This window comes from Arachis duranensis, chromosome 7 (assembly GCF_000817695.3).
Source record: "Arachis duranensis cultivar V14167 chromosome 7, aradu.V14167.gnm2.J7QH, whole genome shotgun sequence".
Taxonomy (NCBI): Eukaryota; Viridiplantae; Streptophyta; class Magnoliopsida; order Fabales; family Fabaceae; genus Arachis; species Arachis duranensis.
This window is the reverse complement of record NC_029778.3, coordinates 74,730,840-74,747,040: the sequence shown is the minus strand read 5'-3', so window position 1 is coordinate 74,747,040 and position 16,201 is coordinate 74,730,840. Positions and strand designations below refer to the sequence as shown.

The 16,201-nt window shown below is 33.2% G+C and overlaps 1 protein-coding gene across 2 annotated transcripts; it reads left to right on the top strand.

Moving 5' to 3' along the window:
- The first annotated feature begins 5,153 nt into the window (after positions 1-5,153).
- LOC107459793 (anaphase-promoting complex subunit 6) lies at positions 5,154-13,413 on the top strand. Of its 2 annotated transcripts, none has more exons than XM_016078056.3 (18): positions 5,154-5,462; positions 5,996-6,101; positions 6,827-7,080; positions 7,431-7,544; positions 8,022-8,095; positions 8,327-8,366; positions 8,614-8,659; positions 8,810-8,889; positions 9,057-9,238; positions 9,365-9,490; positions 9,910-9,984; positions 10,153-10,278; positions 10,713-10,782; positions 10,917-10,999; positions 11,489-11,602; positions 11,922-12,021; positions 12,629-12,664; positions 12,975-13,413. In XM_016078056.3, the coding sequence occupies exons 2-18, from the start codon at positions 6,053-6,055 to the stop codon at positions 13,077-13,079; spliced, it is 1,674 nt and encodes a 557-aa protein (XP_015933542.1). In that variant the 5' UTR covers positions 5,154-5,462; positions 5,996-6,052; the 3' UTR covers positions 13,080-13,413. The 2 variants fall into 2 exon arrangements, with proteins under 2 accessions (XP_015933542.1, XP_015933543.1); XM_016078057.3 differs by having other exon boundaries at positions 6,686-7,080.
- The last annotated feature ends 2,788 nt before the right edge of the window (positions 13,414-16,201 follow it).

Sequence of the window (16,201 nt, the reverse complement as noted above, 5' to 3'; positions counted from 1 at the left end):
TGACGTCTCTAAAATACTCGCAAGCAGCCCTGCTTCTTGCATCGGCGCAAAATGCATTTTTGATGCAGTGATCGCCTTCGAGGTTAAGCTCGAAAGAGAAATTTTGATTCTTCTCTTTCATTCTTAATAAGTACTTCCTAAATTCTTTGGCATTATCTTCTTTGGAAATATTTCGTACTTCCCTTGTGATGTAATTTCTCACGTCTTTTTTGATAAAACTTAGTTTCCAATGACTGTCTGCTGCTGCAACGAATGACTGATATGTTTTACTCGGTATAACAACCCTATTTTTTGAGAATATAATTAACTAAAAGTGATTTATAATTTATTATATTTATTGAGAATTTTATTTAAAAAAATCGTTTTTCTTAAAAGTAGTTAAATTAAATATTACGATACTTTGAATTTAAAATTCATTAGACTTTTTAAATAATTTTTATTATAATAAGATCTTTCAAAAAAAAAAGAATTTTAATTATTATTATTATTATTGTTATTATTATTAATGTTCAAAAAAAAAAAAGAAAGTGGCCGAAGGCCATTATATATATTCATTATATATATATAGTAAAGAAAGAAAGCAAGCAAGCTAAATGTGGCTTATATGCATGAATATATATAAACACGACACATGCCCCTAAACTCATCACGTTACCATCTTAATTCCTTTTTTCTTCATCATTCAGTCGTGAGTCCTGAGAGAAGGAAGAGAGAGAACCGTGAGAGAGAATCAGAGAAACCATGGCACCGTAAACCTTTCGACATAGATTTTCTAAGTTTTGTAACTCTAATAAAAAATCTAATTTAGTAATAGTGTTCATATTTTTCTTCTTTACATGTTAGTGTTATTTTCATCCAATACAAGTTGATAATGATATAGTTTCTCTTCCTTTTGAGTTTGGCCAATTAGAGTTCTTGGAGGCACAAACGATTTCTGACGTTTTCTTTTTTAGCAACATGGTCAAAAAACATCTCCAAAACTTCCGTTATTTTGATTTCGTACAGATGTAGGATTGTGTAACTTTATAATAATTAAATATGAATTTGATAAGTGAATGTTGATTTGGTTAATTATTGTTTGTGTTTGAATAAATTTATGTTGAATTATTGTTACTTGTGATTTATTGGTTTAGCTATGAAGAACAGTTCAGCTGTAGTTGTTTTAATAGTTTTGGGACTATTATGACGTGGTATTTTGAGAAAATTGATGAGATTTAGTGGTTGAAAGATTAAATTAAAAGCTGCGAAAAATCGATAAGCAAAAGACTCGAAAACGGATTAAAATACAAATAATATTTTGAAAAGGAAGGGCTAAGGGTTTCAGTTCTGGTATAAGAGGAAGATTAATATTTAAAAATTATTTTTGAAGGGTAACATTGTATTTGTATATAACAATCGAGGTACAATTTGTAATTATATAAGTTTATAAGTATTTTGGGTAATAAATAAAGTACAAGGGTAAAAATGAGTATTTTATAAAAGTTTAGGGTTATTTTTATAAATGTAAAAATAAGTGATGCTTCCAAATATAATTTTATAAAATATTAAGATTAAAAATATAATGTTAAAAAGTTGGTGATTTAAAAAGTAATTAATAAAAGTTTAAAAATAAGGTTTTATTAAACTAAGTTCTAAGAAAAGATATATAATATAAATATTATTTGTTTACCATTTAAATTAGTCTATTTATATTATTGTTAATATTTTATGTCGAATATTAATTAGTAGAGAATGCAGACTTAATTAAAGTACTTTATAATTCTTTTTCATAAGACACTTAGCGAAAGGCGAGGAAATAATGCGAAGATAAATTGTATTATGAAATAATAGGAAAAGAAAAGAATATATTAGCTAAAGGAATCTCTGTCACAGGAGAGCAAAGAAAAAAGACTAAAAGAATTTAATGAACCCCTGCCACAGAAGAGCAAAGCACAGGAAAGAAAAGAATATATTAACTAAAGGAATATCTGCCACAGGAGAGCATATCTCTACCAATAGAGAGCAGAGAGCAAAGATAAAAAGATTTTAAAAGATTGTCTATCACATGAGAGCAGATGCAACTTTATTTGAGCCTCAGTGCCAAATGTATAGTAGGGACGCCTACTCACTGAGAGATGCAAGCATATTGAAATACACTTAAAATAAAGTAACATTGTATGCGGCATGGCCGTAAGACTTATATGCACACTGTATGCATCTGGAAAGCCATACCTGGGACTCGTGCCCGGGTAATGTCGGGAGCGAGTAGGCAACCGACACATGAGCTCATGGCCTGCATTAAGAATAGACATGCATCATACTTGTTTGTGCATATTTGTTTGTAAGTGTGTTTCCTGTGATTGTGGGTGTGCTAAATGGCTGTTTAAATTCCGTATTCTATAATCGTTGAATTGGATTGTCCCTTGTTGACTGTTATTGCTGACAAAGTATATATATAAAATGAACTAAATTTCTAACCCCGATCCTATTAAGAACTTCCCGATTCTTACCCCCTATTTCCACCCTTTTCAGCTACAGGCGCGAATGTTTAACGTAGAGCTACAGTAGCATAGAAGATTATGCTTACAAGTTGAGTTGTTAGAATTTATTTTCCCTTCGCCGTTTATTCTTTTGGTTTTTGGAGGGATAGGACTTGTAATTGAAATTCTTTTACTAAGTCTATGTATATAATGCTATGTGGATATGTATATCTTCGTGGTTAAGTAATTAAAAGTAAAAACTATTTCATTTTCTTAATTAAAATTTCGGTTCGTATTTGCGAAGGCTCAATATAAAATAAAGATAGTATATAATAAAAAGGTTTAGAGGTAAATAGTGCTCGGAGTTTTAGTACGATCATGAGGTGCTAAAAGTTAGGGTGTTACACTCGGTCTGATTCCAGCTTCCTCGTTGTTTTCAATGGTACGACGCACAAACATGCTTAGCTCCCTGTGTTGTTTAAACATCTCTACTCGGTCTGGATAGCAAGGGTGTGAATGGTTCAGAACAATTTTGAAAATTGTCCAAAGATCGACGTCCTTCAATATATGTACATAAATCCTGGTTGGACAGTTTATTCCGACTGAGGGGTTTGTCTTCAGAGTTTGAGATATCTTGAATTTTCACTTTCCCTCTCTACTGCATACGATTAGTTGATTCTTAATCTCATATCCCTTCCGAATCGTGTTTCTTATTTTGGTAGAAAAAACCGACAAGTTTGGAATAGCTTCTTCCAATGTCTTGAAAGTGATCCCAACCTTTAAGACAAATTGTTCATCCGTAACAAACTTGGACTACAGAATGTACCAAAAATATTATTAAAGTGAAGCCATTGTATAATACTAAATGAACTGAACATTGTCCATTATATAAATTCAAATTCGAACACCTATTTGCAAAATGAACCGAAAATATAAGTCAAAGCGAAACCAATGTACAATGCTAAATAGAGCGAAAATTGTATATATAAAATCAAATTCAAAACACCTGCGTCTAGAATTTTGAGATTATCAATTCAATTCAAAATACCTGCATCCATTCAATTCAATTCAATTCAATTTATCAATTCCATTCCATTCCATTCCATTCCATTCAATTCAATTCAAAATTGAATAATCCAAACCTCATCCACTTGATTTGATTCAGAAGAATAATCCAAATCGCTCTCATTTAACTGATTTGAAATTGAATCATTCATTGTGTTGATAAATCCTATGCAGATCAAAGAAGAAAACGAAGAAGAATAGCTGGAAGATAAAGGTAATGCAGATCGAAGAAGAAAATGAAGAACAACAACGAAGATTAGAGAAGAAACGAAGAAGAACAACTAGAGCAGAGAAGAACGAAGAAGAAAATTGTAATGCAGATCGAAGAAGCTTTATGTTGAGGCAGAAGCTTTACGTAATTACATTAATAGGAGGAGACAGGGGCGCGCGTGTATTTCAAATAACATGGAGGGAGACGGCGCGTGAATGCAAAATTACTTGGATGACTTGGTTAGGGTTGCATGGATGTGGAGCATTATTGATAAAAAGAGTTAAATTAAAAATAATCAAATTTCTCTAATATTAGCTTATAAAAGAATAAAAGAATTTGTTTGATTTGGTAAAACTTTTACTTTTTAAGAGTAGCTTATAAAAGTTAACTTTTAAAAGATAATTTTTTAAAAAGTGTAGCATTTATATTTAGTAAATAAAATTAAAAATGACTTTTAATAAAACACAAGCAACAATAATTACGTTTGATAAAATAACTTTTAAAATTTAAAAATACTATAAAAGACATAAATTTAAGCGTTAAATTTAAAAATTAGTTAATATATGAGATTATATTAGACTTTTAAATTTTGAAAAACACAAATTAACTTTAAAAAGCTCTACCTTAGTTACTTTCAAAAGTATCCTGATCTTTTAAAAACTACAAATATAAATACATGATCTTTTTAATTTATTAAACAAAGGATGAGAAGCTTATACTTTTAAAAAATACAAACACCTTTTTAAAAAATTTTACCAAATCAAGCCTTAATTAGATTACTTGTTCATCGATTTTATAATCGAACCAATCAATTTGGTCCAATTTTAATATTATAGGTACAATATTACAATTAGCTTAACAAGTATATCAAATATATGCTAAAAAAAAGAATAATAAAATTAGTTTACATGAAAAGCTATTTACAACTTACATAAAAAGTTTTAGGCTCAAGTCATGAAAATAACAAAATAATTATTTCTAATAGATTATCCTTAATAAAAAATATTTAAAAAAAATTGGATACCAATCTATACTCTCGTATAATTTATGTATAATTTTTTTTAAAAATTACTTTTTCTCAGCTTAATAATTAGTAGATATTCCACTCCTAACTTTTGTCCATTGTTTGATTATTGGTTTGGTTCGGCAAGTTAGTTGGCAAAATCGAAATATTTCAGGGTATCATACTATAAATAATTTAAATTTAAATTTTATTTTCATGTTCTTTTTTTTTTTTTAAACCCTAGCGATGCGTTGATTTGATACCATAGCGTTAGCTTATGCGTACCTCTCTTTTCCCGCTCTCTCCCTCAATGTTCCTCTGAACCGGTCGGTTGGATCGGACCGGGAACCGACCGGTTCTCGTGAAACGGCGTCGTTTTCGTTATTTAATAAAAAGAAAAAACCGAACGGTAGCCCTCACTCGGTCATCCCCCCTTCCCCTCCCCCCTTCGTGAATCACTATTCGTCTGAACTCTGAATCAAAATTCAAAATCCCCCAACCAAAACCCTAGGTTCTCCCTGCAACGGTTCTGCCGCAGTGCCGCCGCCGTCCGTGCTGTCGGCGCCTCCGCGTCCTCTCTTGTAGCCCAGGCCCTCTCTTGTAGCTCGGCGTCCTCCTTCCCCCTGTCCCCGTCCTCCCTGGCTTCTCTCGAACTTGTAGCAGCTCGCCGCCGTGTTGCCGGTCGCCGTCGTCTCGCCTGTCGCCGTCCGTGTATCCGTCGAAGGTTAGGGCACTGCTTTCACTTCTTCGGGTTCTTCTCTTCCTTTTATGCTCTGTTTGCTGATTTTTGAATGTGAAATTGTGAATGGATTAATGGAACATCAAATAATTGATTTTGTGCTGCTGCTCTTTTTTTAATTCCTGAAATTTTTGTTGAAATTTTCTTGCTGCTGCTAAAATGGAAATCAAATCATTATTGAAATTTTTGTTTAGCTTTATTGATTTCAGGTTTAGTGTGATTAGGGATTACTTGTTGCTGTTTTGTAATGTTTGTTGCTGAATGCTAAAAACGGAAATCAAATCAAATGTTGTTTGTTGCTGAATGATAATTTTTGTTGCTGAATGCTGAATGCTGTTGGTAGTATTAAATTTGTGCTGCTATTAATTTTCTGGCTGTGCTGCTGCTGCTGTGGGTTTTGGTGTGCTGTTGTGTGTTTTGTGGCTCTGCTGTGTTGATCATCTTTCTCAATTGTCAATGTTCACTCTTCACTTGCGTTATGTTGATAATCTTTCTCAATTGTCAATGTTCTTTATCAGAACTGAGAAAGAAAATGGCAATCTGAACCAGCCAAAGGATTTCCGCAGCATCAGCGCATGCTCTCACTCGCAGGAACAAGAAAACTAACTCTTTTTCTGCCCTCTGGTACCTCTTCATCTTTCCTTCTGTTTCTGCACTCATTCATTGTATAGTAAGTCAACTCTTTGGATTACTAGTATAATTGAATTGGAGATTCAAGAGACACAGTTGATTCCTTAATACTGAAAATTCACCCTTAGTTTTGATCTAATTGTTTTGTTTAGTAGGAACTAATAGAATCTCTTCATGGCTTTATCATTGTTGTTTTCCAAGTTATACTAGTTTCTTGTAAGAGAATTAACGCTAGCTAGTCTGGCCTTCCGTTTTGCACAAATAGGAATATGTAAATATGGCCATTTTATCAAAACTATAGTCACAATTAGGAAGTTTAATTTAATAGTATATGATGCAGATATGCCTATGGTACAGATATTTGAGAAGAAACGAAGTATTTGTACATTATAGCTTGCATATGTTGCGGAATAGGATAATAACAATTAAGAGTATTTAGTATTGATATACTTGTTATCTCTCTTTGAAATGTTACTTTCTGTATTTACTGTTTTGAACATAGTTTATGATTTTTTTTTCTTTTAATATCATGTTTAAATTGACAATCAAAATTTAATTTCTTTAACAATCAAATGCAGGTTTTGAGTAGCATAGATACCAAAAGAGTGGAAAAGAGCTTAGCTCCCCCTCATATTTCAATTTCACATACGTAGCACACTCTCTGTTGCACTCATTTTGCTAAAGTGAATACCAAACCCTAATTGATTTGAATCAAATAGTTGGAAGAATGAGGGAGGAAGAGATTGAAAGGCTTCGCGGAGTAGTGAGGGACTGTGTGACCAAGCACCTTTATACGTCGGCCATCTTCTTCGCTGACAAGGTGGCTGCTTTCACCAATGACCCTGCTGATATCTATATGCAGGCACAGGCGCTCTTCCTTGGCCGTCACTACCGCCGCGCCTTCCACCTCCTTAATGCCTCCAAGATTGTCCTCCGTGATCTCCAATTCCGATACCTCGCCGCCAAGTGCCTTGTAAACTATCTCTCCTCCAAAATCGCCTATTTAATGAAATTACAGACTATTTGTGATTTATGATTTATGACATACCATCATTATAAAGGGGTTTGTATAATTATGTAATGATATCTTCTACCTCTATATATGAGACTTTTTGAAGCAGTGAGTGTGAAGTTGAATATTTTTGCAAATGTGGCAATAGATAGTTTGGATTGATAGTGTATCAAAATTTTTTCAAGCCAGTTTTGTTGATATTATTTAATAACGCGTATTCTGATTAAAGTAGCAGTGGTTTTGTTTTGGGAAGCTGTTATAGTTTAGTTTAGCAATTGCATTCATGTTTGTTGTTGTTTTGCTTTCATTAGGAGGAACTTAAGGAGTGGGATCAATGCTTGTCAATGCTGGGGGAGGCTAAAGTGGATGAGGATGGAAATGTTGTCATGTACTTGGATAAAGATTGTGAAGATCATGAAATCAATGTGAGATCCTTTTTTGGTTTATGTTGATTTTAAATTGCAATATTCTTAATATTTCACCACGTGCTCCTTTAATTTTATTTTAGTTTTTCTCATCTGTACAATTAAATCAGATGGTAAAGAGAACACAAGTTTCTATTTTGTAGTCACACAGATGTTTCATTTTTGTTTTTCTTTTCTATTCTCTCTTAAAACAGTATGAGCATGTTATCTTTGTGTATAAGTATGGCTATATTTACTATGCTGGTTAGGAGAAAACGAAAGAAAGGATGGATAAATATAGCTAGACCTGATTTGGTGACTGATGGGTTTATTATGGCTTTTACCTTTCTTGAAACTCCATATGGATTCATTTGTTTTTTGTCTGACATGATGGGTTTATGGCTTTTACCTTTCTTGTTATAACTCTCATTTTCCACTTCAGCAATGTCCTTCTTACCTCAACTTTTTACATGAGTATGTTTTGTTATGCTGTAACAGATATCTTCTGCAATATGCTTCTTAAGAGGCAAAGCATATGAAGCTCTAGAAAACCGTGCTCAGGCTCGATTGTGGTGAGTTTCTTTCCTTTGTTTTGATTTGACTGTTATTTTTATAATTAATGGATGAGTAGAACAATGATATTTTTTTTTCTTTTGTTGATCTCCTCATTTAGTAATATAGAAAAAGGATGTGTTACTGCTTGCTTGCTTGCTTGCTTTCTGAATGCGTGAAGATTATAGATATGACATATGCTAATTTGGCTGAAAATTCTGCCATTTTTTTCTGTATTTTTTTTGTTGAAGGTACAAAGCCGCAATAAAAGCTGATCCATTATGCTATGAGGTATGTGTTGATATTCTCCTTATGGGTATTTATTGGGTTTATTAGTAATAAACTTCTTAAAATGCTGGCACCCATTGATGTCTATAGCTGCTCTTGGTTCATAAACTGAGCTATTTTCTTTTGTCAGTGTCTCAATATCACTAATTAATTCATGGTTGCCTATCACCAAAACATTATATAATGACCATTCTTCTTGTCATACACATTGTTAATCTAATTTGTTCCTTAATGTTTGGTATGATGTTAGGCATTGGAATGTCTCATTCAAAATCACATGCTTACATGTGAGGAAGGTAAAAGTTTTTAACCGATCCTGCGGAAACTCTGATGATTTCCTTCTTTTTCTTCTTCTAGTTTGGGGAAGTAGGCATATGAAATAGATTATGACACTGAAATTATCATCGGTTGTATCTTTTCTCCTTTTCTTTTTGTGGTGAATTCAGAATCAAAGTTGATCTCGTCACTGCAATTTGGTAGTGAAGATGGATGGCTGTCGTCATTTTATTCATGTTTGATAAAGAAGGTACGGGAAGTGCTAATTTGAATTTGCTTCTATCCTGATGTTTTGAGTACCCAACGGGTTCTATTTCCAAAGATTGTTTAACTTCCTCTCTCTTATTTACATTTATACTGGTGATATGATGGATTCCTTCCATATGTCTTGACGAAGATTTATTCTGTGTTATACAGTATGAAAAAGAAAACGTTGTAGAAGCCAAGTTCAGAGATCTCGAGAATGAAAGTTGCAAAAGTGACCAGTCTGATCCTTCTTTCATGCGAACACTGAAGTCCAACACTGATTTATTGGCTTGCAAAGCTGAATATTACCATCAATGTGGTGAATACCAGAAATGTTTTGAGTTGACATCTGTGTAAGTTGGGATCTGAATTCATGAATGAAGTGAGAATTAGAATGAGATATAGGCATGTCTTTAACCTCATTTAATGCCTTATTTTCTTCACCCTTTCCTTGCTTAACTTAAGCATTTCTGTAACAGATTGCTCGAGAAGGATCCTTTCCATCTCAAGAGTACATTAGTACATCTGGCAGCTGCTATGGAGCTTGGGCATTCAAATGAGCTATATTTAATGGCATTCAATTTGGTGAAGGATTATCCACAAAAGTAAGCACATTCAGTAATATCAATTGTTATGTTCTAAAGACTTTGCTACATGTGTGAATAAATTCTTCATATTTTGCATAATATTTATATTGTATATTCATAAGGTTTATTACATTAAAGAACAAAACTTTTTTTCTTCAACTGTTCTAATAGCTTGTCAATTTGCATAGCAACAAAGGACATGCTACTAAGACTTTGAAAATACATTAAAGAGGGGAATAAATGGAACTAAAAAATAATTCTAGTGTAAGAATTTAGTATTTATGAGTTAAACATTCCCCATCTTTTGCCATAAAACAGAAGATTAAAAGCCTCATTCTCCTATCAGAACACGGTCTTTTTGATGTGTCACACTAAGTTGAATTTGCGCACACAAATTTTTAGTTATTTGGTGCTTTGTTTTCTTGTTAATGTTGTAGGGCTTTATCATGGTATGCTGTTGGTTGCTACTACTATTGTATCAAGAAGTATGACGTATCCCGTCGATATTTCAGGTAAATGTAACTTGTTAGTCATTACCATAGACCCTGAATCCTAATAGATACTATTAATACTGAAACATCTGATACGCGAGCATCCTTTTGTAATTTATTATTTTATTTTATCACGTCGAAATTTTAAGCACCAAAACTCATTGTTCAATCTCATTGACTATTATTCAGCAAGGCAACTAGTCTGGATGCAACATTTCCACCTGCTTGGATAGGCTATGGGAATGCGTATGCTGCTCAAGAAGAGGGTGATCAGGCCATGTCAGCTTACCGCACTGCTGCTCGTTTGTTCCCTGGGTAACATTTTTTTCTACAAGATCTCACTGGCGGGTATTTTCTTCAAGTTGTTTGTCAGGACTTGAATAACCATCTGTAGAAAACTTTGCATGTCAGATCTGTTTTTCGTTCTTCATAAATGAGCAAAAGACAGAAAAGGGAAAAACTGCTATATGGAGTTTTATTACTATGGTGTTAAAGAAAAATATATGATAATCATAAAGTTAATGGCATAATTCTGGGCTCTTTTCTTTTATTGATTTAGAACCCTACAAAGATTTTGTTTGTTAGTTTCCAATGTTGTGATTTGTATATTAGATGGTCACTTGATTTTATATGCTTATGTGTGGTTCTTGTTTTGAAGCATAAGTATGAAGTATGAATTCATACGAAATCCTCTTATTATCCAAAAATTGTTCTTTTACAGGTTAAAACTTGATATTCTCTTGATCCAGGTGCCATTTACCAGCTCTTTATATTGGAATGGAATGCATGCGAACCCACAGCTATAAACTTGCTGAGCAGGTATGCTTATAAAGTTAGCTTCAAGCAACAGCTTATAGGGAGGCTTTGGTCATCCACAGCAAATCTGTGCAGTCATTCATTTATTATTTGTATGCTTTCAAAGAAATGCTTATATTCCTGTATTTTTTCCACAGTTTTTTATGCAGGCTAAGGAAACATGCCCCTCTGATCCACTTGTGTGTAATGAACTTGGAGTTGTGGCTTATCATATGCAAGAGTAAGAATGTCCACATGATTTGAGTTAATGTGATATTCATATTCACTTTCACAAAATTCCTCTCACAGAACCCTACACAACTCACATTCCTATATGAGAAACCACAGCTTGTATGTGGAAAAACTTATTTGTATACATCGGCCCTGTTCGGCACAAAATGAGTTGCTTTCATTATAATACCAAAAGAATATAGTGCTTGTTTGTGTGCCATTTTTATGATTAAAGAAGATCTGTCTTTTTCTAAGGAAAACTTTCATGTTATTATTATCTTTTGGTAATTTCTTTTTGTAAAAGTTGAGTCAATAGTACAAGCAGAAAAACATCATTTTTGAGAAGTTAAAATACCCTATTTATTACATAAAAAAAGATGTTCAAGGTTAAATAAGATTTTGTACTGTAACATCTGAATTATATTTGTCTATTTTTCTTCCCTTTTCTCTGCGCCATTCTGTGAGATTTCAACATGAATAATTGTGTCTTCTGATTCAGGTATAAGAAAGCAGTGTGGTGGTTTGAGAAAACATTAGTCCTCATACCAAACTCTTTAAGTGAAATGTGGGAGCCAACTGTAGTCAACCTTGCTCATGCATACAGAAAATTGAAGTAAGTTGATAAATGTCTAGTCATTTCACATGAACTCTTGTTGTCCACACCTTTTGGAATTGTTAGCCAAAAGAAAGTTTATTATATGGAAGCGAATTTGTCATTTTGGTAGTTGCTTTTGGTATCCCATAATTTCCTGTCCGAAAACTCTATTTTTCTCAATTTCCTCAACCTGTAGTTTCGAAGTTTGAGTGAAGGACGAAATATCCTTCCGTCAAGCTGATCCTGTTGTTTGTTATTTCTTATTTGTAATGAGAAATAGTTAATACCATTGTGATAGTGTTGTAGTCCTAATCCTGCATCTTCTAAATTCGATTAGGATGTACCGTGAAGCAATTTCATATTATGAGAAAGCACTTGTGTTATCAACCAGAAGTTTGAGCACCTATGCTGGTCTTGCCTACACTTACCATTTACAGGTATATAAAATCCTCTTTGTTTTGCCTGTTTTGTGTTGTTCTGCATGCAATAATGTATTCTTAGAAAAGCAAATGTCCTGTGCTTGGTAGCTTCTGCAGTTTGAAATACCTAGGGGATGTGTGTTTAAAGTCATTTGGAATGATTGCTCGACTTATATCGGATTATATAATTTTGAGGAATAAATGATGGATTATACATGAGTACATGACCTGTATTTATTTATTTATTTATTTACTTGGAGCAGAGGTTGGTAATAATTTGTTTTAGATCTTTCATATTACATGATCTGAGTGCATTAACAGTAGAATTTACTTATTGGATTTTTTTAATGAAAGAATGTGGCAGGTTTCGAGTAGAGCATGTTGAAAGAAACACATTCTGTTATATAATGTTAAAGGCCATTTAACAGTATCACTGTTTTTGTCAAGATACTGTTGTCCTTAATGAGAAAAGCAGTGTGCATGTTTATATATTTCTGTTTTACTCTCTTTTATGGTTTAAAATATATTCAATTTTATGTTCATAGAGAATTAGATTTATCTACATTATCATTTTGTGAAAACTATGTAGACTGAGGTTTTCATTTTGCTTTTGTAACTCATGCAGGATGATTACAGCACAGCAATTACATACTATCACAAAGTGAGTAGTTACGATTCTGCTTGATGGTTATGCCTTTAACATTCATATGTTTTACTTTGGCATGAAGCTCTTTCTCTCTCCTGATATTTTCTATATTTATATCCCTAATATGGTTAGTGTAAAGTGGCAAACTGGTACTCGTTGATGTCGTCATTTACCATGGACACTGCATTCAACATTAGACATGTATAAGATTGTTCGGTTCATACTTCATTCAAGAAACATAAACATCGAAACTGAGGTTTTTTGAACGTTATTCTAACTTAAAAAATTGCTTTCAACTGATTGATCTATTTGTTCCTTAATCCAGGCGTTGTGGTTGAAGCCAGATGATCAGTTTTGCACCGAAATGTTAAGTTGGGCTCTAGTCGATGAAAGCCGAAGGGGCGTTGACCACATTCTTGAACAACAATGAATGCTAAGTTGAATATGGTGGTGCAACTTCGGTTGCTCTTGTAATGTGTGTAAAAAAGTACATTAAATCCAGGTAAGGCATGAAATTTTGTCTGTGTAGTTGTTATTATTATTATTATTATTATTATTATTATTATTATTATTATTATTAGTTTCTTTTAAGACCCGATTATTTTATTTTGTTTATATTTTCCTTTATTGAGGAATGTAATTTAGAATACTAGGAATATTGAGATGATGCCATTGTTAGATCTGAACTATTTTGCATTTGCTTGTGTTTTCTTTTAAAGTTGGCTACTTTCAGTATCTGATTACTGTTGAATTGTTGCGTTGTATCTTCTAAAGTCACATAAGTCTCGTTTGCATACTTTTTCTAAGATAGAAAGATAGGGTGAAAGTGGAAAAAAATTATTTATCTTTGCTTTTCTGTATTTGTCTCCTATTTTTTGTTCCAAAGACTATCCAAATGCAATGAGAGTGTGACAGATACAAGGCAGAACATTGATAACCTTATGATTGGGAGTGAATAAGCAAAATCGATTTTATTTATTATTATTTATTTTTTTTCGTATTAAGCAAAGTCAATTTTATACTCAACAAATAAGTCACTTTAGTTCTTTTAAGGGCTTATAGAAATGATGGAGCTGAGATGTTAGCAAGTGGCCAATAAAATAGATGCATCCTCCACTTTTCTTGCTTCAGAAGGTAGAGAAATTGCTTGAAAATTTGTTCCCAATGTTTATTTTCATTGATATTTAAGGTAATAGAGATTTTATGAATATGTTTTTGCTTTTATTATGTTTTTGAAAAAAAAGTTTTCTTTTTAATTTTATCTTTGTACTATCTGTCGGATCTAATTCGAGTGAATGTTTGTGCTTTAGTCATACAATCTGTAACATTATATGCATTTCTCTCAATTAAAAGAATAGAGACTCCAATTCAAATTCATAACATCTTGTATATGCTTTGCCAAATTTCATTCTCAAATATCATTACCAAGCATTTTTTGGTTTACCAAGAAATAGAGCTTTTAAATAGTCTGTTTTACAAATAATTTCATGGAATCCACTATTCAATGTTAGAAGTAAACATCTCCAAATCATGGAATCCACTATTCAATGTTAGAAGTAAACATCTCCAAATTGCATACAATTTAACAAAAAGAACACTGCACACTTCGACTATCCCAGTCCAACATTTCAACTAACATCTATCACAATTGCAAATGATATAATCAAAACCAGCATAGCCAAAAGGAGTAAAACAACTAGCATCACAATTCAATTTAATAGAATGAACGGGAGGTGGAGTCTAATTCAAACAAAGTGAAGGAGGAGACAAAGATTGATGCATAGCAAAAAGGGTGTGGAATTCCCTTATTGAACTACAAATCAAACTTACCACTTTACTAGCACTCTAAGAGTCATCTGTATTAAATAAGTCATGATTCCTGCTTCTCCAAATCCACCAGATGGTTGAGAAGAAAAAAAAAACATCTACATTCCTTGCACCTCTGTAGAGTCAATCACGTAGATCTGAGTTATCTAAATATAGGCCTAAAAGGTTCTAGACCTCCTTGGCATTGGGACACTTCCAAAGATAATGAAGCATGGATTCAAAACCACTCTGACACCGATGACAAGTGCTAGATAAAGCTAAGCCACAATCAAATCGAAACTATGTCGTAAGAATAGTGTTATGAAGATTGAGCCAAATCAAGAACTTGTAGTTCTTAGGAATATGCAGTCGTTATACCCATAACTAATTATCATGCTCATTCCAGTCAAATTTTCTTTTGGCTAGCCAACTGTATCCACTCCTAGCTGAGTAGAGTCTAGAAGATGCCACACCCCACGGCCAACCCGAACTCTCCCCAGCATTCAAATTCGGATTATAAGCATTCAAACGCTGTCTGACATCTTCTGGAATGTTAGAGAAAACATCATGGAGATTCTATTTGCTATTTTTCCAAACATTTCTAATAGTTAAATCAAAGTCAGATATAAGAACAAAAGGGACATCTTAAGCAATTGGGCTCTCAATACTCCACTTGTCAAACCAAAAGGATTGATCAAGTGATCCAATGCACTAAGAGAAGGCATCCTTAAGAGTACCAAAAGCCTTTGAGATACTTTTTCAAACATGAGAAGCGTTGCAAAGAACAAGGCCATCTAAAACTCCCTCATTTCTTAGATACTTTTCCCTCAATAGAGCAACCCAAGGCTTGTCTTGACAATGAAAAAGTTGCCAAACCAATTTACAAAGTAAAAATATATTTGCACACGTAGGATCTCTAACACCCAAGCCACCAAATCTCTTTAGAGTGACCACGATCCTCCAATTAACAAGAAAAAGACCTCTGCCATCAACTTGACCCTTCCAAAGGAACTGTCTCATCATAGAAGACAATTTATCACAAATCCAATTTGAAAAAAAGGATACCTGCATATGATAAACAGGAATGGATGCTGCAACAGAATTGATTAGGCAAAGTCTTCCTGCTTTATTTAGAAGTCTTCATTTCCAATTAGCTAATATTTTCCTCACCTTTTCAATCACCGAATGAAAAGAGGCCCTACTAGTAAGGGAATGATTAATGTTAACTCCAAGATATCTTCCTAAGTCTAAAGCAAAACGTATTGAAGAAACACTAGTAAAAATATCTCTTTTATGAGCAGTCACATTCTTAGAACAAAAAGTTTTGAACTTTTCAAGATTTACTTTCATTCTAGATGCGTTGCAGAAAATGTTAAGTGAATGCATGACCATTTGGACCTAACTCTTTATAACCTGACAGAAAAGTAAGAGATCATCTGTAAACATCAAATGAGAAAATTTTGGGCCACCCCCAGTTATAGAAACTGGTTTTCACATATCCTTGACCACCTTATGAGATGTATAGCAAGCAAGACTTTCCATACAAAGCATAAATAAGTAAGAAGACATTGGATCACCCTGTCTAAGACCCTTTTTAGGAGCAAAACTATCCAATCTATTTTCATTCCACATAATAGAAAGAGATGATGCACGGACACAATTCATAATCAAATTAATAGTGATGATAGGAAAACCAAAAGCAATGAGAGTACTCTCCAAAAACCTCCAATTCACCCTATTATAAGC